This window comes from Heloderma suspectum, chromosome 6 (assembly GCF_057233095.1).
Source record: "Heloderma suspectum isolate Gila_16-S chromosome 6, 16-S_ref, whole genome shotgun sequence".
Classification (NCBI taxonomy): Eukaryota; Metazoa; Chordata; class Lepidosauria; order Squamata; family Helodermatidae; genus Heloderma; species Heloderma suspectum.
The window spans coordinates 26,478,230-26,501,432 of NC_139463.1; the positions used below are offsets into that span (position 1 = coordinate 26,478,230).

The following is a 23,203-nucleotide window of genomic DNA, read 5'->3' on the forward strand; positions in this document are numbered from 1 at the left end:
GGGGCAGGCGCAAAAGCGCAGCTTCAGAGCAGGAACATGGCAAAAGACGTCATGCCGCGACGCGGCGGTACTGGCCTAGTCCTCAAGGAGGCGGTAACAGCTGGGCTTGGGGTTGCAATGCTTGCAGGCTGCAAAGGCGGGCGGGGGCTCGTATGATGGAATCCTTCTGCCTACCATATAATTCTGCGTACATAGAAAGCTGGCGTGCTAACGAGCATAACCTCCCCGACATAATTCATTTTCTACGTGCAGGGTTTTATTTTTGTACGGAGGAGCAGCCCATCATACAACCCTTCCCGAGTTCTGGACGAAGTGCCTTCCCTTTCGTGAACACCACCACCTTCTCTTTGAAGGGCCCAAGAACAGATTTCGCCTTCGACTGGCGGTAGCCCTTTTTAAAGAAATGGATGCAGTATTATTGGCAACCCTAACCAACACAGATATGCCAAATACTGCAGCCGATGCAGCTGTCTTGGCATTGCAAACATGGTGGCATGGAGCAAGGCATTCAGCAAGAGATAGATCACTGTTCTGCCCCAGGGAATAAGTCCACAGATGGCTTCCTGCTTGCAGTGCATTTAGCCCCACCACAGCTATTTTCTCCATTGCTTGAAAGTTCTGTTCTAAAGTGACCAGGAATTCTCTTTTGGGCTGGGTGTTTGGGGAGAGCAAAGTATCAAATGTATATGCAACTACCTTCCACTGGGACACCTCCATGGAAGATCCTTTAATCCAGTGGTGGCACTAGGCCAACACTCTGGGGCAGAAATCCAGTCCCCCTCCCCCCAGCAGAATAAGGAAGGTTTCCAAATGCAGTAGGGCTGGATTACCACATTTTTAAAAAGTGAATACACATTACTGTCTAAGGAGCCCCATCCCCTAAGGCTATTAAGTCCAGAGTCGAAAAGTACACAACTACACCACTGCTTTAAAAGAGGTGCCATGGACTGAACCTGGAACTTTAAGCCCACAAAGCACATGCTGCCAACGTGTAACAAGTGGAGAACTTAAAACACATGAAAAGCAGCAAGGCTAGAGAGCATCATGCTTACCTGGGCCCAACTCATTTTCTGGCTGGTTAAGATGGACCCTTCATATTGAAGCTGTGTATGTAGAGAACCAGAGCTTTACTAGAACTTAATGCATTCAAGCATCTCATTTTGCATTAGTTTTCTTACTGGCATCTACTGTAAATGCAGACAAGAAAAATTTACCTGTTCTATTAAGGAACTATCCACTGCATGCTTCTTTACTGCTATAAGGTCTGGTTTCTCAAGGGAGGCTTCTGGCCACAGTACTTGGAAGATGAAAGCTAAAGAGGCAGCAGGTAAATTGAAGACACCTCATCCCTCCCAAGTGTGCTGCAGTTGGCTGAAGAGGACAGCAAGGGAATGTAGAGGGACTTGAGAAATCCTTCATAGCAGTGCAACATGGAGGTGGGGGACAGCCTTCCACTATAGAGTACTAGGGAGGGGAGTTGCATGTAGCCTACATTTCCTAAACTAGAGGGTTCTGTATTTGGGTGCAGTATGTTCTCTGGGTTTTATTGTAGTTTTAGAATATGTACTGCACTTTTAAGGCTGTGCATCCTCAGCTGCCTTTGGGATCATGTGCACTTTATAAATAAAGGGAGGCTCAGCAAGTTACTTAAAGAATCTGACACATATACAGCTTCATTCATTCAAGAGCTTTCTCTGCAGCTAACTGGCATCTTGGTTGCTGCTCATTAGGGTCAAGTTCTGTGGTTTTTCCAGCACTCTAGGCTGCTGCTAGAATCCCTTCGCAGACCATCGTTTTATGCTTTAAGACTGTACAAGCTATAAAATAGCACATCTTTTCAGTAGCCACATAGCTGTTCAAGAACTATGTTTTAGAGCCAAGCTGAAATTATGCCGATTTCACCTCATGGAATAATGGCACTGCTTTCTTCCTGCGCAAAGCATCCAAAGCTGCTTCTGCAGACTTGGCTCTTGGGGAAAGCAGGATCAGCAGTGATGTAATCCACAGTAGTGTCTTCCTTTTCCTAGCCCTCCCTCTCCTCAGTTTCAACCAACAGGATTGGAATCTTCATGTTGTGTAATGGCTATAGCACCTCCCGTCATCGCCTCAGGTAATGGACAAAGAGCCGTAGACATGTCAGTTCAGGTGAATATTCATGCACCTTTTCACATCCAAAAGCAGCTCATACAACAAATCCCAACACTGTAGAAAACAACTCCCTAACCAAGAGATGCCATGTAGTAAAAAGGTTCACAATCCTGAAGAAATTGCAACTAGCCAAGCATGATCAAATACAAATCTTGCAAATTATATGCAGTGAAGACATTTTACCCAGACCACTGCAAAAGGGAACAAGCCAGATAAATGGGGATTAAGTAAACAAGCTCACACCAAATCAGATTGTAGACAATTCATGCTGGAATCCTTTGATTTATCCAGTCCAATTATATGAACATATTGGAGGCATTCACAATTATAATATCCTAGTTAAGTAGGGTAACACTTGGATTACAAATTGGCTCAACGCCACAGTGCCAGCAAGGAGGCAAGAGACTTAATTTCTTGAATTCTCCACATTAGAGGAAATTGTCAAAATAGCAAGTGATTCTTGCTCCCATTTCCCCACTTTATTACAGGAGGATTTTTGAGCTGAATTTGAAGCTTAATCCCTTCAATTTTGTTCTTTAAAATGCTGCAGCTCTGCAAGGAGACTGAAAACGTGCTTTTTCAGGAGTTTCCCCTGACAAGTCAGTGCAATGGAACATGCCACATTAACCTCATCTCTTTCCTAGTACCTGACCAACAAGAAAATCTTCTGCATTGAAGTGTCTGTCTAGAACAGCATTTCCCAAACTGGTGCCCTCCAGATGCTGGGATTGCAACTCCCCATTCCCAGGCAGCATGGCCTTTAGGACATCAGGTTGGGGAAGGCTGTTCTAAAAAGTATTCTCTCTCACACTCTACCACAAAGACCTTAGCACAGCCCTATGAATGTGAGCCCCTCTGCATGAGCAATTTGATTTAAACATTATGGTGATAAAAAAAGCCTTTGGGACAGACATCTGTTCTGCCAATATTCAATCAAGTGACATAAGACCCTTTGTGGTCACTGTAGGCCCACTAGTGAAAGCCAGTCCCCGCCCCACAGATTTTTTTACAAAGTATTAACAGAGGAAAGAGGATAATCTCAATGGAAGGCAAATAGCCATATCAGTAACCCAACAGTCTTATCCTGACAGCTGTTGCAAAACTAGCGTATGGAGGACATAAATGCATTCAGAATGCAGTCCATGCTTTCCAGTAACTTTCAGCCTCTTAAGTACACTTGGAATTTGCTTTCCTGGTGGTGGTAGGCAACTGGTGGCAACTCAACTGTAAACCCAGTTGGCATAGAGCAAGTTTAGTAGTTTGCTCCATCTTGCAGACTAGTAAAGGAATCCCCTTTATGCTTATCTTAATAAGCAAGGCCCTTGGAAGAATGGCATATACAGGAAACCAGCCAGGCAGCGAGTTCCAATAAACTAAGATTACAAGTGAACAGCAGAGCTATTGCCTATGAAAAGCTTCTGTAGCATCAAACTGTTAACATTAGTCAGCTTGCAACAAAGCAGACTTGAACTTTAGCAAGGTAACTAGTTCAGAAGGCCGACAGGAGATTCAAAGCGAGCTTTACTTGAGGCCAGATGTATTTAGTGGATTGCTATCCCACCTGAAGACAACAGTATACCTTTCCTTTTACAATGAGTAAAAGTTGTTGATGCACAAGCATAGCAGGAGTTTGCATCATCCTTGGGATTTAGTTGCAGATGGGTGGAAAACCATGATTTAGTTCAGAGCATCAAGCACACCGAGGCTGCAGTTTTAGACATCAGAATTAGCACTACCATCTGAATCACCCATCATAGCTGGATTTTTTAAAAAGCTACAGCTTGCCTATCAAGCAGATCAGCAGCTCTGCTATCCTACCTTAGTGATCCAACAAGAACCATTAACTGACACTTAGCTAGATAAAACTAAGTTCAAGCAGTTTTATTATAGAAGTTTTTACAGTGGCAATTGTTTTAACATCTTCAGTTTTAATGACCTTCAGCAAGGCCTGTTAACTTGAGCACGCTCCGGGAGAGAGCGCAGGACAGGAAGGCCTGGCGTGCTATGGTCCATGGGGCCACGAAGAGTCGGACACGACTGAACAACTGAACAACAACAAGGCCTGTTAATCACCTTTTGTTTGGGGGCTTCTTGTGAATAGGTAGAGAGCCAGTGTGGTGTAGTGGCTAGAGTGTTGGGACTGGGAGCCAGGAGATCTGGGTTCTAGTCCCCACTTGGCCATGGAAGCTCACTGGGTGACTTTGGGTCAGTCACACACTCTCAGCCCAACCTACTTCACACAGTTGCTGTTGTGAGGCTAAAATGGAGAGGATTATGTGCCCCACCTTGGGTTCCTCAAAAAGAAAAAAAGGTGGGATATAAATATAACAAATAAATAAATGAATAGGTAGAAGTTTTGCAACCGTCAACAAGGCAGTTGCAAGGCAATCAATAGTGATCTGACCTTCTGGCTTTTTATTCCCTCCCCCTTGAGGAAATATATCTTGGCAGGTCCAATTACATACTTCGCTATAGTCCAATTCAAACTATTTGTCCCAATGACTTGGGAGCTCCTGCTCAGCAGCTGTCTATAGGAAATTCTTGCTTCTTTACTTAAGCCAGTTGGTGCCAATGCTGTCATCTAGTCCCACTGATACTGTTTTTGCTTGAACAAAGTAGTTCAAATTTCAGTTAACGTATGGTTTGTCTGAATAATACAGTGACACCAAGACCCATCTTTAATTATGGGTTAGGACCTCCTGAGTTTCTATGTCTTTACTAGGAATGAAGGCTGCACACAGAGACTTGCATTCCGCAACTCCTAAACCCAAAATTTGGCAACGTTCTTTAGGACCAGGACATCTCTGATTAGATCATGATACTTATAAGTATTCCCCTATAGGGAGAAAACACCAAACTAGCATGTGGTTTAACTTGTTTTATTTCATTTTGCAAACAAAGTTGTCTTCAGTCCAGCTGGACTTCTGAGGGAGCAGAAATTGAAACCCAATAGAAAAGCAGCAGTAAGTCAGGAGCACAAGGATTACAGGGGACTAACCCCAGCTACAGAAGGAATGGTTGATTGTTAAGACAAAGGAATCTTATGAGATCTGCCCACAGTCAGAGATGGTGATCTTCTTGCTCGTCTTGCCATTCCTTGATCCAAAGCGCTCCATTGCTTCCACAATATTCATACCATCTTTGACACAGCCAAAGACCACATGTTTCCCATCCAACCTAAGGAGATAGATTAGGTATAAGCATTACTTTTAAAACATACTACATATTAAAAATGTGCAAACCGCATGTGAAACACTGACTAGGACACTTGAATGTTTTTGCAAATCTAACGTTTCCATGACGCCATTAAAAGCACTTAGTGTTCTGAATTCAGATCAGAAGCAGCAAGCAATAGCTACACTAGTAAGAAATGCTTAGATATCTTGTTTGTGTAACTTGAGACATGACATGGCCCTCCACTTCAGGCCTAGGTATTCTATTGTTTAGATGGTAAGCCATTTGAACAAAGGTTTAGGTTCACCAATGGAAGTGTTAAGCCAAGTACCCACCAGTCGGTTTTGGCCGTACAGATGAAGAACTGAGAACCATTCGTATTGGGACCAGCATTTGCCATAGACAAGATGCCAGGGCCTGTGTGCTTGAGGAGGAAGTTCTCGTCAGCAAACTTCTCACCATAAATGGATTTACCACCTGTTCCATTATGGCGGGTAAAGTCACCACCCTGTGGAAAGACAATACAAAGGTACAGCTGAAACCTGACACTGGGTTAAACAATCCCATCAAGGGACCTTGTGGTAGAAGAACTGCTATGCTAGCACAAATCTAAGCAAAACGTAGGGACCAGGCCCTTTAACATACAGTTTATTTTTAGTCATGACTCAAGGCAAGAATTTCAATGCTTCTTAGATGCAACACTGTAAAAATCAAGTGTTACACACCTGGCACATGAACCCAGGAATGATTCTGTGGAAGCAGGACCCCTTATAACCGAAGCTTTTCTCTCCAGTGCTCAAGGCACGGAAATTCTCTGAAATCAGAGACAGATATTTGTCAGAACATTTCCTTGACAATATTGTTTCATGCTAACATGCCTGAAGAAAAAGGCAATCAAGTTTACAAACCTGCTGTCTTTGGAACCTTGTCTGCAAACAGCTGTGGGACAAAAAACAAGATGTCAGTTAATGCCATGTTCTTCTGAATGTCAATGTGTTTGTGATTTTTCCAGCAGTAAAACCTGAAAATGACTTATCACATTTTACCAAGCAATTGTTACCTTAAAAAAAGCACCCTTGAGTTTACAGTATGCTGCATAGCCCTCACTGGGCAATATAATCTTCTACACTGGCAGAAGGTTGCAGTGATATGGTCTGTTAACTGGCACATGACTAGTGTCATTAATTTGGGCAGCGGCAAATTGCTTCAAATGTTATGCTAAAACATATCTATTGCAAAAGATGCTAGGAGCCTACATATGAAAATCATTAGTGTCCCAAAGTATGCCTCCAGTTCTGCACATAAGAAATGAAACCAAACTGTTAAGGTCCATTTATCCAACTGAACTCTACTGGAATGATAGAGATCTCAGATAATGCTGATGTTTATATAAGGCACAGAATATTGGCTCAGAATGCACGTGGCTCTGACTGAACAGCATTCTAGAGGGAGCGCTGGGAGAGTCTGTGAACAAGGGGCAGTCTAGTTAAAAATGGACAACTGACCTACCATCTTCAGGAAAAACTGAGGCCAGATGAAATCAGGTAGAAAACTATTTACTCACCATATTGAATAACAATCCATAATGTATAGGTTCATGCTTTTTGTTATGATACAACGCCATAGCTAGCCACCAAAATGAATGATTCAAAGGGGACACCCAATCATATAGGATACTGCTGTATTCAGAGTATGTAGCTTCCTTTAGGGCCTTCCCAGAATTTGTAAAGTGCATGAAGTGTACCACTTCTAAAAACCAATCAACTTTGATTCATTCTTTGCTGAAGTGAGAACCTCACTCTGGCTCCAGTATCTAGTTTTCCCAAGTACTGCAGTGGGGGGGGGGGGGGGCACTTGCAACAGCCTCCTCTGTAATGCAACCATTTATAGCACTTTGAAATCTCGTACAGTGAAATTTAGCAGGTTAAGTATGTTCCTATAAAACACATGGTATACCCCATCAAAACGTTAATGAGAAATTAAAATTCCACAATCATCTTTAACTTGTAGCCACTTTGAAAAGCTAAATGAGAGTTACTGGCGTGATTACTAAATCGAGGTTAAGTCCAAGCAAAATACAGCCGCATCAGTGACATTTTTTTAAAAAATAGGGGAGACAGGCGAAACCCGCTACATGCAACTTGTTACAGCCGCGCAGTAAGGAACAGGAACCCATACTAGGTAATCTGCACGGGAGACGGGAGACCGCCATTTGGAGGTACCCCTATCAACACAGACCAGATCCCCCGATGCGAGGGAATAAGAGAACCGAAGGCATTTTATCACCATATCTAACCAGGCCAATCCCAATCCCCCCAACGCCCATTTAGAACGAGGCTCGCTGGAACAGCTCCTCATTTAATGCTCGAATTATGGATGAAAAGAGGTATGGGGGCCCTTCATTAAATCCGTAAATCCCTCTCTTTAATACCCTAATTTTCGACCAAATCGCGCCTCCTCCCGGCAACCTAAAATCAGAAGGTGGCCCCCCGCCGGTGATGCGGGTACTGCCCTCCTCCCCGCTGCAGTAAGGGCGGGCAGGGCGTGGGCAGCAGCAAGAGCTCAGGATCACCGGGGTCGGGTCGGGTGGGGTGGGGGGAGAAGAGATTCTACCAGGTGCAACTGAAGGCCTGAAAAGAGCAGCCGACCCCGCCCGGCTTACGGCTTTATCCCGGGAAAGGAGAGAGAGAAGCGGTAGCATGAAGACAAAGGCGGCGGCCGGCAAGGAAGCTCGCGCTTCCCCAGGGCAAGGGCTGCGCAGGCCACGTGGAGGCGGCGACGCCCGCGCGCGCGCCCTAAGCACACTTCCCTTCTCTTCCCCCCCAGTTCTCCCCCCCGCCCAGGTGCGCGCGCAGCTCTCCTCGCGCTGCAGTGAGGCGAACTCCTTTTTCTCCCCCCCCCCCCGCCGCGGCGTCCGTTCCTCTTTTCCACCCCTCACCCCCCCCCTTATGCATACGGAGAATTCCCAAAATGGCCCCGTGTTCCCTCCCCGGCAGGAAATGGCGGCGGCGCATCCATTCTCAGAGCCGGCTCTTCTCTTCGGTTTCCCTCCCTCCTTTCCCTCAACGGTCCTTCCCGCCTTCGTACCTCAAAGGTGACACGTCCGAGAGGCTCGCCGTCGGCAGCGACATCGAAGAACACGATGGGATTGGCCATGGCGGGAATGAATCGAGTAATGGACCGGAGGGGGGGGGGGCGCGAAGTCGGCGGCGACACGCAAACACTAACAGCAACGGCCCTACGGCGGCGAGCGCGGCGCTGCAAACAGAAAAACGGGCACTCGCGGACCTTATATAGCCGCTGTGTCTCCGCCTCGACCTTCCCTCACGCGACCTTTCGCCAATCGCAGCGCGAAAGGTGGACAAGAGTGAAAGGCGTATTGGCCAATCACGGCCCTCCTTTGGGGGATAGGGCGGTGTCTCAGCGATCCGCGCCTCTGTGCTAGGGCGTGGTCTCGGCGAGAGGCGGGAACCGGGGAGGAAAGGTATGTGCCTCTTTAGAGCATGCGCACTGGGTAAAGCGAAGGCTGTCATTTGGAGGGCGGGGCGACAACGGTGGGGTGGGGACAGGACTGAGGGCGGCGGGGGTTTTGGGTGGCGCCGGGGAAGGAAATGACTTTGGAGTCATGAAGCCTGTAGTGCTGTTTTACTCAGAAGTAGCCCCCCCCCCCCGCGAGCCCAAGTGGGCTTGCCCCCAACCAACAGAGCAGAAGATTGCAGTCTAAATAGGAAGACCGCATGCGCGGTGCAAGATAGGGCTGGGCAGTTCGGCAATTTTGGGTGACTTGGGGTTGCTGTTGGAGCTCACGTGAGAAGGTGGAGTGAGGACTGGAGGGTGGAGGATGTGATCGGACTTTGGAGCCCTGCATGGCTGTGTGATCACAGCCCAAGTAAGCTTGTTTGCGTATTACATTTATATCCCCCCCCCTTTCCTCCAAAGATGCACATAGGCCTTTCCCCCCCTGGTCCTGCATTTTATCTTCACATCAGCCCTGTTAGCTAGGTTAGGCTGAGAGTTGATGGGTGGCTCACCAAAGACCTTCATGGCCAAGTGGGGTTTCGATCCGGGTCTCCGCTGCCCTAGCCTGACACATATCCTTACACCACACCAGCTCTCGTTGGGGAGTGATCCAGTTATACTGATTTTTAAGTCTTGCATTTCTTTCCAAGGAGCTCGAGACACCACGAATGGTTCTAACCTCTTTCCCCATTTTATCCTCACAACAGTCCTGTGAGGTAAGTTAGGCAGCGAGAGAGTAACTGCCCCAGGGTTACCCAATAAGAGCTTTATGACTGAAGGGTGATTTGAACCTGGTCTCCCCCGTCCTGATCCAGTTTCTGAGGGTATCACCTAAATATAACCAGACAGGCTGTTCTTCTGGGTAACTCTCCACTGGGATGTGATCTGGGATTAGGACAGATGCATTTTTTAGTTCTGGGCTGAACTCCTTAGGCTCATTTGTTTCTCCCCCGTGCATTCATTGCTCATTCATGACTGCTATCCTGCACTGCATGGTACTGCTGCTTTTCTTCTTTCCCCAAAATAGGCACAGCTTCTTCTGGTGGTATCTTTGGCACGAAGGCATGCATTTCTCACACATTTTTTACTGGCGCCTCAGGTGCACTTGGTCCTGAAGCCTGTTGCTGAGATTACTTAAAGAGAAGTCATTGGGGAACAGCAACCTGTTTCATATTGGGGAGAATGGAACAAAAGGTGCTTTTTCTGTTTCAGAGTAAACTTTCACCCTTTTGCCATCTGTGGTGTTTCAGCCTCCGCTACTGCAACTTGGGCTTGAAATCTGACATTGTGACTTCAGCGTCAGACATCTGGGTATATTTGCACATCTCCTTCCCCAATATGTTAAACCTTACTACCTGCGTAAGGGTCAGCGTGAGGCCACATTATGTACTCCTTTATATGCTTCTTAAATGTCAATGGCCTAAGGTCAGGGCTCCTTATGTAATGCCCATTGACACCAATGTGCCCACGGACACCTCCCTTGGTGCTTGCTGTTCTCCCTGCCCCTCCTGACAGTTTAACTGAGAAGCAGGAATGCTGCAAAGCAGCTCCAGCACAATTTTTAATTACAAGAATGATGCTGGTACCCCACATGGGCCCCAGAATCACCCTTGGAAAATAAAAATGGAAAGTGGCTGTAGCCCAGTGCTTTGTTTTGAAGTGTGCCCAGGCACCCAAACAAAATGGAAAGTGTATACTGGGGTAAGGCCTACTTCTGCCTTGTACTTAGGTTCTTGGGCAAGTTATTTTCTTTTAGCCTCACTGGTTTGTTTTCTGGGAAATGGGTGCTTTGTGATTGACCTTAATCACTATAGCAGCCATTTTGTGAATAGACAAGCTCCCCATAGCAGCTATTTTGTGAGAATGCATATGACACCCTCAAAATTCCAATTGTACTAACCAGCCCCAAAAGGTTGGGGACCCTTGCTATAAGTTGTCACTACCAATGAGTTAGGAAATGTGTGGGCAAACATCAGGCTTTTTTTTTTTTTTTTACTAAAACTTGAAGGTCCACCAACTGGAGCCAGATGCAAAATAGGGACAGAATCAGATACAAAATGCCTCAAGGCGTGGAGCCAATCACTTACTGCATCCCATGAACCATACACCTGCAACAAATCTACCTCTGAATTTCTACCGATCAAGGCTTCTAACATCTGATTGAGAGAGAGGGAAAAGGTCTTTTGTTGTTCTATTAATAGGGAGTTATCAAAAAGCCTAGCTAATCTACTGCAAACACCAGCAATCTACCAGTAGAGCCCAATCTACCTTCCAGAGGCAATTTCTTATTAAGGATGGGGGGGGGGGGGTTGAACTGCCAACAAAGTCCATTCCCTCTTCCCCGGAGAAAAGCAAATCCTTTACTCTGATGGTGCAGTGCTGTCCTATAGCTTCCTTCCAATCTCCATTAGTGCTGGCAGGTGCTTGTGAGCATGTTTCCTCCTCTTCCTCACTCCCAGTGGAATTTCTCTGAGGCAGCTGTAGGCAGGCAGAGCATCCAGTACGACTGCTCTGTTGGATTTCCATTTTGGGGCCTGATTGGTTCCCCCAGAGCCAATCAGGACTGAGATATTTGCATCTGAAGTGGGTGGCCCTTTAGATGCCCAGAGCCAATCACTGTACTTGTGTGGGTTTTTTCTTTCTTTCTGTGGCTAGAGCAAGCTAGAAGGTAGGCGACTTGTTTCCTTCATGGGTTTCAATTGTGTTTGTATAGGAATTGGGGTGGGGCAGCCCTGGCTATTTTTTAAAATGTGTATTTCTTTTTAAACTTGAGACCTGATGGTATGTAAGTGATCTTAAGAAATCCACCACGCATTTGGAGAACAACAGAACTATAGATGCACCATCGATCGGTCTCTGTTGTGTTGTATGCACAGGCACTTCTTTAGTTCTGGAGTGTGGATTGTGTCTTGATTTATTTTACTTCCCCTGTAACGTGGAGTTACAGTCAGTGAAATGCTTATAGGCCGTTTCAAAAGGGGACAGGAACTGATTCAGACTAAGAAACAATTTTGAGTTTGAAATAAACCTCTCACTCACCTCTATTCATCATTCATCATAAAGGAAAATATTATGGGTGGTCAGGCAAAATACCTAATCCACTTGCATTGGTAGCTGTACAACTCAGGACAATTTTCCTTGAATGGGAGTCCAACTCCACTGGTTTCAGTAGGAAAGTTCCCCTCCATTGCAGTGATGATTGCATCACATTCATAATTATGGATACATATAGGGCAAGTGTTATGCGTTTTGGCATCAAAACATTAAAATGGAGCCTCCACCCTTGGCAGATTCTGTGCCTCACGGCTTCTGGTTATTTATCCTGCTCAGCTTGTGGGGACCCACCAAAGCCTTCTTCCTCCACCCAGCCCTGTTCACACAAATGCCCCAGTCAGCCACCCTGTATCAGGAAGGGTCCCATAGGGCAGCCTGGGACATGTTGGGAGTTGTAACCCAATTCATCTGGAGGGCACCTGTTTGGGGAATGCTGCCATAGGACTTATGGCAGCATTCCTAGGCAATAGGGAAAGCAGGATCAGTCTATTTCTGGTCTGTGTCAGTTTTCCATGTATTTATAAGTCTGTTCTGCCCCATTTCAGCCTCAATCTGCAGTTAAACACACACACTCAAACATGTGGATGATTGTTGAATGTATCTTTTTCACAAAATACAGATTTTTGTATGCATTTTACCCTAAAATACACATTTTTGGTGCGTATCGGTACATTTTTTGAGCTGAAAAGTATAAAAAAATTCAGAGAAGTGTGAAAACTGAAGGATAACCGTATTCGCATCCACATATAATTCCATGTATGAAGCAGGTTGGTTCTCTTAAAAATGTAGGCTGTATGAAATCCTCAAGCATCTCTAGGGCTTACATCTGCTTCTCTACATCCAGTGAGTTCCTGTCCCTTGATCAGAAGGTTGTTGCTCATTCATTCTTGATACATGACCAGTGGAAAGGTCAGATCTAAGTGGAATTTATATCCTACTAAAGTCAGGGTCAAACCCTGTCAATTTGGATGGTTGTGGACTCCACTTTTTGTCCTATTCTTCCCTATGACTTTGTTGCTCTTGTAGTTGCTGGTCTAGCAGTTTGATCATCTTTATGTTTTTGGTGTTTTTTTCCTGCCCTGCTGATCATGGCATTTTTCTAGCATAGGCAGCAATTATATATAGGTGACCTAGTGCTTTGCAGGGAAGGGGGAGATGGTTGCTTTGGCCAAAGTGAGAGAAGGAACTTGAATCCCACTTCCGTAGCGTGGGCAATAACTCAGTATGAGACAGAGCATCTGTATCTCAAATACTAACACAGGAGGTAAAATTTGTATGGCTGCATAGACATGGCCTTTTCCACAACCGCAACACAGTGATAGGAGAAATTGCATCAGCCCTAAGTCTCCCTTGTATGAAATGTTGAAATACCCAGAAATGCTGTTCTATACTGGATCTGCAGTGTCCAGTCCTATATATCAGTCTAAACTTATTTTCAAGTCTATTATTACTAAAGTACTGAGTCACAAAGAACACAGTATTTTGACTGGATTGCTGCAACCACATTACTATAAAATGAAAACTTCCAAAAGAGGCCGTTGATACCAATTTTAGGAAGAATTCAAACAAGCAATTTCAGATAACTGGGATAATATAGATTTGCTAATCAGGGGTGTTATTAGAGGTCTGCTTCATAGTGAGTTCTATAGGATTGGTCTCCAGATTGCACTCTGGAGGAATAAGAAGTTAAAGCTTTCAAACTGCTTTAGTGGTCATCTTATAAGAGGAGAGGGAACATGTAACTGCTGAGTGGTCTATCGTATCAAATAAAATACCTTATGCATGTACTTACAGGCTCCTCCTGGCGAGTTGACCATTTCCATGTTCCTGTTAGCAAGCTCAGCAAAGTGTGAATGAGGCAATCGGTACCTCCTGTGTTGATTTTTTGTGTAGCACCAGGATACCTTGCTGAGCTCCTGTATTGAAGTAAGCTTCTAAAAATAGCCTGTTCTCCCAAATATCTTATGTAAAGTGGCAATATGACTATTGGCAGAACTTACCTCTCACTTATCAGTTGGCTTGTGCGCACACAGATTTAGGGAAAGGATGGGGTGGCACAGAGAGGGAAAGAGCTATGCAATCCTGCAAACTCTGCCCACTTTTTGCTCTAGCCCCACCCACCATCAGCTGCAGCCCCTCCTTGACTTTTCCTGTGGGTTAATGGCTCTTCATAGGATAAAGGTTCCTCATCCCGATTTGCGGATTCCCTTGGTTAATCAGAAACTACATAGGTAAATCTGATGCAGAAGTGTATATGCAGTGCTGGGGGGGGGCTTGAGCAAGATAACCCCAGTGGCCCCTCTCCCGATTAGTCCACCTCTTTCTTGCTGCCAGTGCTGCTGCCCATTCACTTGACTTCTGCCTCTGAATCCAATCCACACCAAAGTCCAGAGGGAAAGCGCCAAGCGAGTGAAGGCTCCTTCTCCTTGCTCTTTTCACTGCTCAAATATGTGGTGGCGGCAGATGAACAGGCAGTAACAAACAGGAAGAGAAGTAACAGGACCAGAGCAGGGGCGCAGAACTTTAGGCCACAGGTCTCAATCCAGCCCTCTGAGGCTCCCCATATGGCCATGCCCCCTTTCATGATAGACAGGGGGCTCAGAGTTTGGAGCCCTCTTACCCTGTACCATGATGGCAAGAACAAGAAGAGGATGGAGATGATTTTATGTCTGACCTTCCCTTTAAAGTACAAAAAGAGCCAGTATGGCATAGTGCCCCTTCATGGATCACTGCCTTGTTGTGGCGAAGGGGCTCGCGTAACTCAGTGAAGCCATAAGCTATACCGTGCAGGGCCACCCAAGACGGACAGGTCATGGCAGAGAGTTCTGACAAAATCTGGTCCACTGGAGAAGGAAATGGCAACCCACTCCAGTATTCTTGCCAAGAAAACCCCATGGAACGTATCACATATGACGCCGGAAGATGAGCCTCTCAGGTCGGAAGGTGTCCAATATACTACTGGGGAAGAGCAGAGGGGTATTTCTAAATAGCGCCAGAAAGAGTGAAGCGGCTGGGCCAAAGCCGAAAGGACACTCAGCTGTGGATGTGTCTGGTGGTGAAAAGAAAATCCGATGCTGTAAAGAACAATATTGTTTAGGAACCTGGAATGTAAGATCAATGAATCAAAGTAAACTGGAGGTGGTCAAACATGAGATGGCAAGATTCAATATCAACATTGATAACTTGAGAATCAGCGAACTAAAATGGACAAGCATGGGTGAATTTCATTCAGGTGGCCATTACATCTACTACTGTGGGCAAGAATCCCTTAGAAGAAATGGAGTAGCACTCCAGTGGAGTCAACAAAAGGGTGGGAAAAACAGTACTGGGGTACAAGCTCAAAAATGATAGAATGATCTCAGTACAAATCCAAGGCAAACCATTCAACATCACAGTAATTCAAGTCTATGCCCCAACCACTGAGGCCGAAGAAGCTGAGGTTGAGCGGTTCTATGAAGACCTACAACACCTTCTAGAACTAGTACCAAAAAAGATATCCTCTTCCTCATAGGGGATTGGAATGCTAAAGTAGGAAGTCAAGAAATCACCGGGATAACAGGCAAGCATGGCCTCGGTATACAAAATGAAGCAGGACAAAGGCTATAGAGTTTTGCCAAGAGAACACGCTGATCATAGCAAACACTCTTTTCCAACAGCACAAGAGGCGACTCTACACATGGACATCACCAGATTGTCAGTATCGAAATCAGATTGATTATGTCCTTTGCAGCCAAAGATGGAGAAGCTCTATACAGTCAGTAAAAACAAGACCTGGAGCTGACTGTGGCTCAGATCATGAGCTTCTTGTTGCAAAATTTCAGCTTAAATTGAAGAATGTAGGGAAAACCACTAAACCATTCAGGTATGACCTAAATCATATCCCTTATGAATATACAGTGGAGGTGACGAATAGATTTAAGGGATTAGACCTGATCGACAGAGTGCCTGAGGAACTCTGGACGGAGGTCCATAACATTGTTCAGGAGGCAGCAACTCAATCCATCCCAAAGAAAAAGAAATGCAAGACAGCAAAGTGGCTGTCTGATGAGGCTTTACAAGTAGCTGAGGAAAGAAGGGAAGCGAAAAGCAAGGGAGAAAGGGGAAGATATATCCAACTGAATGCAGAGTTCCAGAGAATAGGAAGGAGAGACAAGAAGGCCTTCTTAAATGAACAATGCAAAGAAATCGAGGAAAACAACAGAATGGGAAAGACTAGAGATCTCTTCAAGAAAATCGGAGATCTCAAGGGAACGTTTTGTGCAAAGACGGGCATGATAAAGGACAAAGAAGGCAGGGACCTAACAGAAGCAGATGAGATTAAGAAGAGGTGGAAAGAATACACAGAAGAACTATACAGGAATGATCTGAATGTCCCTGATAGCCATGACAGTGCGGTCACTGTACTTGAGCCCAACATCCTAGAGAGTGAAGTTAAGTGGGCCTTAGGAAGCATTCGTAACAACAAAGCTAGCGGAGATGACAGTATTCCAGCTGAGCTACTTAAGATCCTAAAAGATGATGCTGTTAAAGTGCTGCACTCAATATGCCAACAAATTTGGAACACTCAACAGTGACCACAAGACTGAAAAAGGTCAGTTTACATTCCAATTCCAAAGAAGGGCAATGCCAAAGAGTGTTCAAACTACCGTACAGTTGCGCTCATTTCACATGCCAGCAAGGTTATGCTCAAAATCCTACAAGCCAGGCTTCAGCAGTATGCGAACCGAGAACTACCGGAAGTACAAGCTGGGTTCCGAAGAGGCAGAGGAACTAGAGATCAAATCGCCAACGTTCGCTGGATCATGGAGAAAGCAAGAGAATTCCAGAAAAACGTCTATTTCTGCTTCATTGACTACGCTAAAGCCTTTGATTGTGTGGATCACAACAAACTGTGGCAAATTTTGAAAGAGATGGGGGTACCAGACCACCTTACCTGTCTCCTGAGAAACCTGTACGAGGGTCAAGAAGCAACAGTAAGAACCAGACATGGAACAACCGATTGGTTCAAAATTGGGAAAGGAGTACGACAAGGCTGCATATTGTCGCCCTGCTTATTTAACTTATATGCAGAGTACATCGTGAGAAACGCCGGGTTGGATGAATCACAGGTCGGAATTAAGATTGCCGGGAGAATTATCAACAACCTCAGATACGCAGATGATACCACCCTAATGGCAGAAAGCGAAGAGGATCTCAAGAGCCTCTTGTCGAGGGTGAAAGAGGAGAGTGCAAAAGCTGGTTTGAAACTCAACATTAAAAAAACTAAGATCATTGCATCTGGCCCCATCACTTCCTGGCATATAGAAGGGGAAGAAGTGGAAGCAGTGACAGATTTTATTTTCTTGGGCTCCAAGATCACCGCAGACGGTGACTGTAGCCATGAAATTAAAAGACGCTTGCTCCTTGGGAGGAAAGCTATGGCCAACCTAGACAGCATAGTAAGAAGCAGAGACATCACCTTGCTGACAAAGGTCCGTCTAATCAAAGCTATGGTTTTCCCAGTAGTAATATATGGCTGTGAGAGCTGGACTATAAGGAAGGCTGAGCGCCGAAGAATTGATGTTTTCGAACTGTGGTGCTGGAGAAGACTGTTACGAATCCCCTGGACTGTAAGGAGGTCAAATCAGTCCATCCTAAAGGAAATCAACCCTGACTGCTCATTGGAAGGACAGCTACCGAAGCTGAAGCTCAAATATTTTGGCCACCTAATACGAAGGGAAAACTCTCTGGAAAAGACCCTGATGCTGGGAAAGACTGAAGGCAAAAGGAGAAGGGGACAGAAGAGGATGAGATGGCTAGGTAGCATCACTGATGCAATGAACATGGACTTGAGCACGCTCCGGGAGAGAGAGCAGGACAGGAAGGTCTGGCGTGCTATGGTGCATGGGGTCACGAAGAGTCGGACACGGCTGAACGACTGTACAACAACCACAACGGTATAGTGGTGAGAGTGTTGTACTGGGAGCCGGGAGATTCAGGTTCTAGTCTCCACTCGGCCATGGAAGCTCACTGGGTGCCTTTGGGCCAGTCACAGACTCTCAGCCCAACCTACCTCACAGATGGTTGTTGTGAGGATAAAATGGAGCAGAGGAGGATAATGTAAGCCACCTTGGGATCCTTGTAAGAGGGAAAAAGTGGGATATAAATGCAGTTAAGTAAATAAATAGCAGACAAAGGGATCTCTAAGGCCCATCTAGCTGACTTACCTTTCAGTGGGTTGGGAGGGGATTGGAGAGGCCATAGGATATTGCACAATCTGGCCTCTCCCCTCCCTGTCCACCAGCACACCCCCTTTTCTCCCTCTCCAGCTTCTCTTACGAGGCCGAGGTCGCAGTTGTGACCTCATAAGAGAAGCTTTCTGTGAAGAGGGGGAGCTGGTGTGGGATCTCCTTGCTCATAGTTCTGTGTATGGGCAGGGAAGAGAAGATCCACAGCATCCTATGATGCCCCAGACATTGTCTAGGGGCCACAGGATTACTCTTTAAAGCTAAAATATACTGGTGTTTTGGGCCCAGGTTTATCCCAACTGTTTGTTATGTTGCTCATTTCACAGGGCAATAAGATACAGATATCTAGGACAACAGCAATTTTTATTTAGCCAATACCAATAGACATAACACCGAGAAAGTGGTTTTACATGTTTTTGCAGGAGAGTGTATATGTCAAAGGGCATTTCTCTCTCTCTCTTCTTATAAATATGGTGGAGTCTTTTAATTATCAGTGGCTGTATAGAGTTTAACATCCTGTATCCTGTTCATCAAATCATGTTCTTTTTGTCGTGTCCAAACAGATTTATATATGATGTAGCTATGTGTGCAGTGTTCTGGGAGTTTATTTTGTATTGATGTTTTAGTATTGTATGGCTTATGGACAAGTCAATATACTTAGGCTGCAATCCTATACACATTTACCTGGGAGTAAGTTCCATTGAACTCAGTGGGCCTTACTTCTGAGTAGATAAGGATAGGATTGTATTCCCACCTACGTTAGAACTCGACCATTTCATTAAAATATAAATAAGAGCAGTTCATATAATTACAGTAAATTTTTACTGAGTAGCTGTAAGCCTGGGATGCTGAGCCTCTTTCAGCAGGAGGGCCAAATTCAGTTTCGAAGCTCTTGGGGGCTGCATTTCAGTGGTGGGTGGGGTTAAAGGCAAAAGGGGTGAGGACAAAATATAAAAAATACCAGCATATTTTAGCCAGTAAGGAAGCAATCCTATGGCCCCTAGACACTGTCTGAGGGGCCATAGGACATTTCAGATTCTTAGTTCTGAGGTTGGAGACAGCGCTCTGACCTTGGAACTGGGAATCAGAGCTCTGACCCCTCTCCCCCTCACCCTCGTAGCCAGCGCAGAAAGAACTGTGCTGGCTCTTCTCTGAGGTTGGCAACTTGACCTGGAAGAAGGGGCCATTTTGGTGGGTGGGGAGGGGTGGAGACTTGAAAGGCCATGATATGACCGATCCTGGGGGGTCTTCTGCCTCCTTCCCTCCAAGATGCTTTTGCTAGAGGAGCAAAAAAGCCCAGCTAGGGAAAATGCAGGGTGGGAGGATGTGGAGGTGAAGATAGCTTCTGCTGTTCCTCCTGCCCTGCAGAGGATGCATGTAAGCCTCTGGTTCTGGGGGCTTATGAGCATCAAGGGGGCAGCTGATAGGATTGCACCCTAAGTAAGTCCAAAGGCATTGCATCCTTTTAGAATGGGGAAAAAACTGCAAAAGCTGGGAAAGGAATTGGGAAGAGGGGGTGGAGCCAGGGGAAGGGGGTGTGACCATCAGGGGACCATGAAGGGCTGGATTTGGCCCATGGGCCTGAGGTTCTGAGGCTTTAAGTAATCCAGGAAGGAGCTCATGGTCTTCAGCCCATTTTGGAAGAGGAAGCACAAAAGGAAGCAACATTACCAGACAGCTTCTGCCCAAGTAAATTCTATGGCAACTTGATATGGGAATGCCATTGACTCACACATCCCGCCTTCCCAGTGCTGCTTCTGACTTATCACCCACACCTTCCTGGCTGTTAGGAGTTTCCCTTTTCTTCCAGTACTGTGTAATGTCCAGATTTCAGTTTTGTACAGAAAGAAGACAGACTTGCCTAAAGTTTATGATCAAGAAGGGGCCCCACAAATCATGTCTTCCTAATCTTCTGATTTAGCCATAACATTTAGCCATTCAGTAACAGCTTCTAGTTTATACCTACTCCTGAGATAACCGCTAAATGTGGTTTAGCGGTTACGGTGTTAGACTTAAATGAGAGAAGATCCAGGTTCAAATTCCCACTCAGCAATGAAACTCACTTAGGCTACCCTCGGTCTAGTCACTCTGTCTCAGCCTAGCCCATATCACAAGATTGCTGTGAGGATAAAATTGGGGAGGGGTAAAGGGTTAAACACTGAGCTCCTTGGAGGAAGGGTAGAACAGGATAAAATAGGGCAATAAGGGTGCAATCCTATGCGTGTTTAGACAGAGAAAAAGCCTACAACTCCCAACATGCCCCAGCCAGCAATGCTGGGAGTTGTAGGCTTTTTCTCTACCTAAACATGCATAGGATTGTGCCCTAGGAAGATGTTGTAAGTTGCTATGTATCTAAAATCCTTCCTTTTATTTTTTTTAATCAATCAATTATGTAATTAGCCTAGCTTTTAGATTTGAAGTCATATAATCTATGGAAAGCTTTTTTATGCTCTGTCTTCAAATCATAGAAACGTACGTAAAATGTGGGTGATATAGTAATATTGCAATGGAGAAACAATTATGTCCTTGTTGGATGGGGAAAGTAGAAATCTTACTCATGATGTGTGCTGCTGCCACTTGTATATAGCTCTGCGAGATGTGCTATTAGGTGTTTATCTAACCAAAATAGCTGGATGGCTAACAAAATTTGGGCAGGTTTTTTTTTTCCTGAATGACACTAATAGGATTGTGACTTATAAAGTAACATTATCCACAGTAGATACAGCTCAGATTTGATCACAAATAATGAATAGGCCAAAGCGGTGGGAATCATAACTGATAGTTTCACTATGTTTTTTGATATATCAGTTGCCTGTATTCTTTGGGATTTGTTTGGATACCTTTGATATATTGTAATGCAATATTATTGCTGTACAATAAAGATTGATTGTCAACTGATATGTATCAAAGTATCAGGAGGCAAAATTTGGTTCTGTTAGGGCATTTAAATGTTAGGCTGTGATTTGCAACTGTGTTGTGACTCCAGAAGGTTGCACCTGCAGTGTCACAATTTTCTTTTTTTTCTTAAATGTGTCGTCCGCAGCACACAATCCCAGAAGTCTAGTCCAGTACCCTCTGCAACATCACAGAATATGTCAAGACACATCTTTCAGATCACGTCTGCTCAGGATGGGCATGCAGCATAATATCATGCACAATGCTAGAAGGAAGAATTGGGGAATGAGAATAAGAGACTGGGGCTGCAATCATATCCACACTTAACTTGGAGTAAGTCTCATGGGACTTAATTTGGAGAAAGCATGCATCAGATTGTGCTGTAATGGAGAACCATATGAAAGTTTTTTTGTTTTTTAAGTAGACTTTTTACTAAAGTTGGGGTTAAAGGCAGGCCCCAGATTTGGAAAGGCATCGCGGAAATCACAATGGCACACACTGGGGAAGATTGAAGGGCCTATGAATAAAAGGATGAAACAAATGACCAACAAACATGAAGATATTTGGGGAGGGAGAGTGAGTGGTTTAGATTCTTGTCAGGGATGATTTAGGTACCAAAGACGTGGTTTAGGTATAAACAGTGTGAAATTAATTCTTAATTTGATTTTGTGGTGTATGCTAGGAAGAGTTTCACATAAGCCGATGTATAAACCCTGTAAAGCTACAGTCTTAAGCACACTCATGCAGAAGAATGTTTCTCTGTGGTCACGGGCAGGGGGAGGTATGGTGTTGGGGGATTAACAGGCCAGCTGAGGAGAAGAGGGGCTAGACACCTTACAGCTGTCCCCTCTTCTGGTTCTTCCCCCAACCTGATGGTAAGGACTTCATGGCCGCCATGACAACCATGGGACTGTCCCAACATGTCATCGGCCCAACGCATATAAAAGGACACACGTTTGATCTGGTTTTCTCGACTGGGCAGGAGGATGGTGATCTGAAAGTGGAGGAATTAACATCTGTCCCTTTGTCATGGTCAGATCACTTCCTGCTGAGGTTTAGACTCCTGGCAGCCTTCCCCCTCTGCAAGGGTGGGGGACCTATTAAAATGGTCCGCCCCTGGAGATTAATGGATTCCGATGGATTCCAGAGGGCTCTGGAGGATTTTCCTGCTGGTATGGCTGGTGCTCCTGTCGAAGCCCAGGTCGCTCTGTGGAATGCAGAGATGACTCGGGCAGTTGACACGATCGCACCCAAGCGCCCTCTCCCTCTGAGCCGAGCCCAGCCAGCTCCTTGGTATACACCTGAGCTGAGGGCAATGAAGCAAGAGGGGAGACGGGTAGAACGCAGGTGGAGGAAAACTCGTGCTGAGTCTGACCGAGCACAGGTAAGAGCCCACTATCAAGCCTACTCTGTGGCGGTGAGGGTGGCAAAGAGACAGTTCTTTTCCACCAGCATTGCATCTTCTCAGTGTCGTCCAGCGGAGATTTTCTCAGTGGTTCGCGGCCTGTTACATTCTGGGCCAGGGAGAGAGATGGTGGAACCCTTGGTGGCACGCTGCGATAAGTTTGCAAGGCACTCTGAAGATAAAGTCGCTCAGATTCATCATGAATTGGACACCACGATTAATGTAGTTCCATTGGTAGAGGTGTTCACAGCACCATCTGGTCCAGTTTTATTGGATGAGTTTCAGTTACTGAGGCCGGAGGATGCGGACAAGGTGCTTGGCCAAGTCCGATTGACCACTTGTGTGCTTGACCCTTGCCCTTCATGGCTTATTAAATCAAACAAGGAGGGGTTGTCCGGCTGGGTCCAGGAGGTTGTAAATTCCTTCTTGAGAGATGGAGTGGTGCCTGCCACTTTAAAAGAGGCGGTAATTAGACCACTCCTGAAAAAGCCTAACCTGGACCCAGAGGATGTTAACAATTATAGGCCAGTGGCCAACATCCCCTTCCTGGGCAAGGTGCTTGAGCAGGTGGTTGTAGGACAGCTCCAGGCACTGTTGAATGAAACGGATTATCTAGATCCATTTCAATCGGGCTTCAGGCCTGATTTTGGAACGGAAACTGCCTTGGTCGCCCTGTGGGATGACCTCTGCCGGGAGAGGGACAGGGGGAGTGCGACCCTGTTGATTCTCCTGGACCTCTTAGCGGCTTTCGATACCATCGACCATGGTATCCTTCTGGATA

At 45.6% G+C, this 23,203-nt stretch overlaps 2 protein-coding genes across 2 annotated transcripts in view; one reads left to right on the top strand and one right to left on the bottom strand.

The window, feature by feature from the left end:
- Window positions 1-4,012: 4,012 nt before the first annotated feature.
- On the bottom strand, window positions 4,013-8,588 carry PPIA (peptidylprolyl isomerase A). Its single transcript, XM_084803872.1, has 5 exons — window positions 8,410-8,588; window positions 6,231-6,261; window positions 6,048-6,136; window positions 5,658-5,830; window positions 4,013-5,325 (listed from the first exon to the last, which is right to left on the bottom strand). Exons 1-5 carry the CDS (start codon window positions 8,476-8,478, stop codon window positions 5,190-5,192), a joined length of 498 nt encoding a protein of 165 aa, XP_084659998.1. The 5' UTR covers window positions 8,479-8,588; the 3' UTR covers window positions 4,013-5,189.
- Window positions 8,589-8,936: 348 nt separating this feature from the next.
- The window catches only part of LOC146340578 (uncharacterized), a 30,853-nt gene continuing 16,586 nt past the window's right edge, over window positions 8,937-23,203 (top strand). Inside the window, exons 1-2 of the mRNA XM_084807242.1 lie at window positions 8,937-13,821; window positions 21,166-23,188. Of these exons, the coding sequence (XP_084663368.1) occupies window positions 21,904-23,188 (1,285 nt within the window). The 5' untranslated portion in view covers window positions 8,937-13,821; window positions 21,166-21,903. The remainder of the gene's footprint in view (window positions 13,822-21,165; window positions 23,189-23,203) is intronic.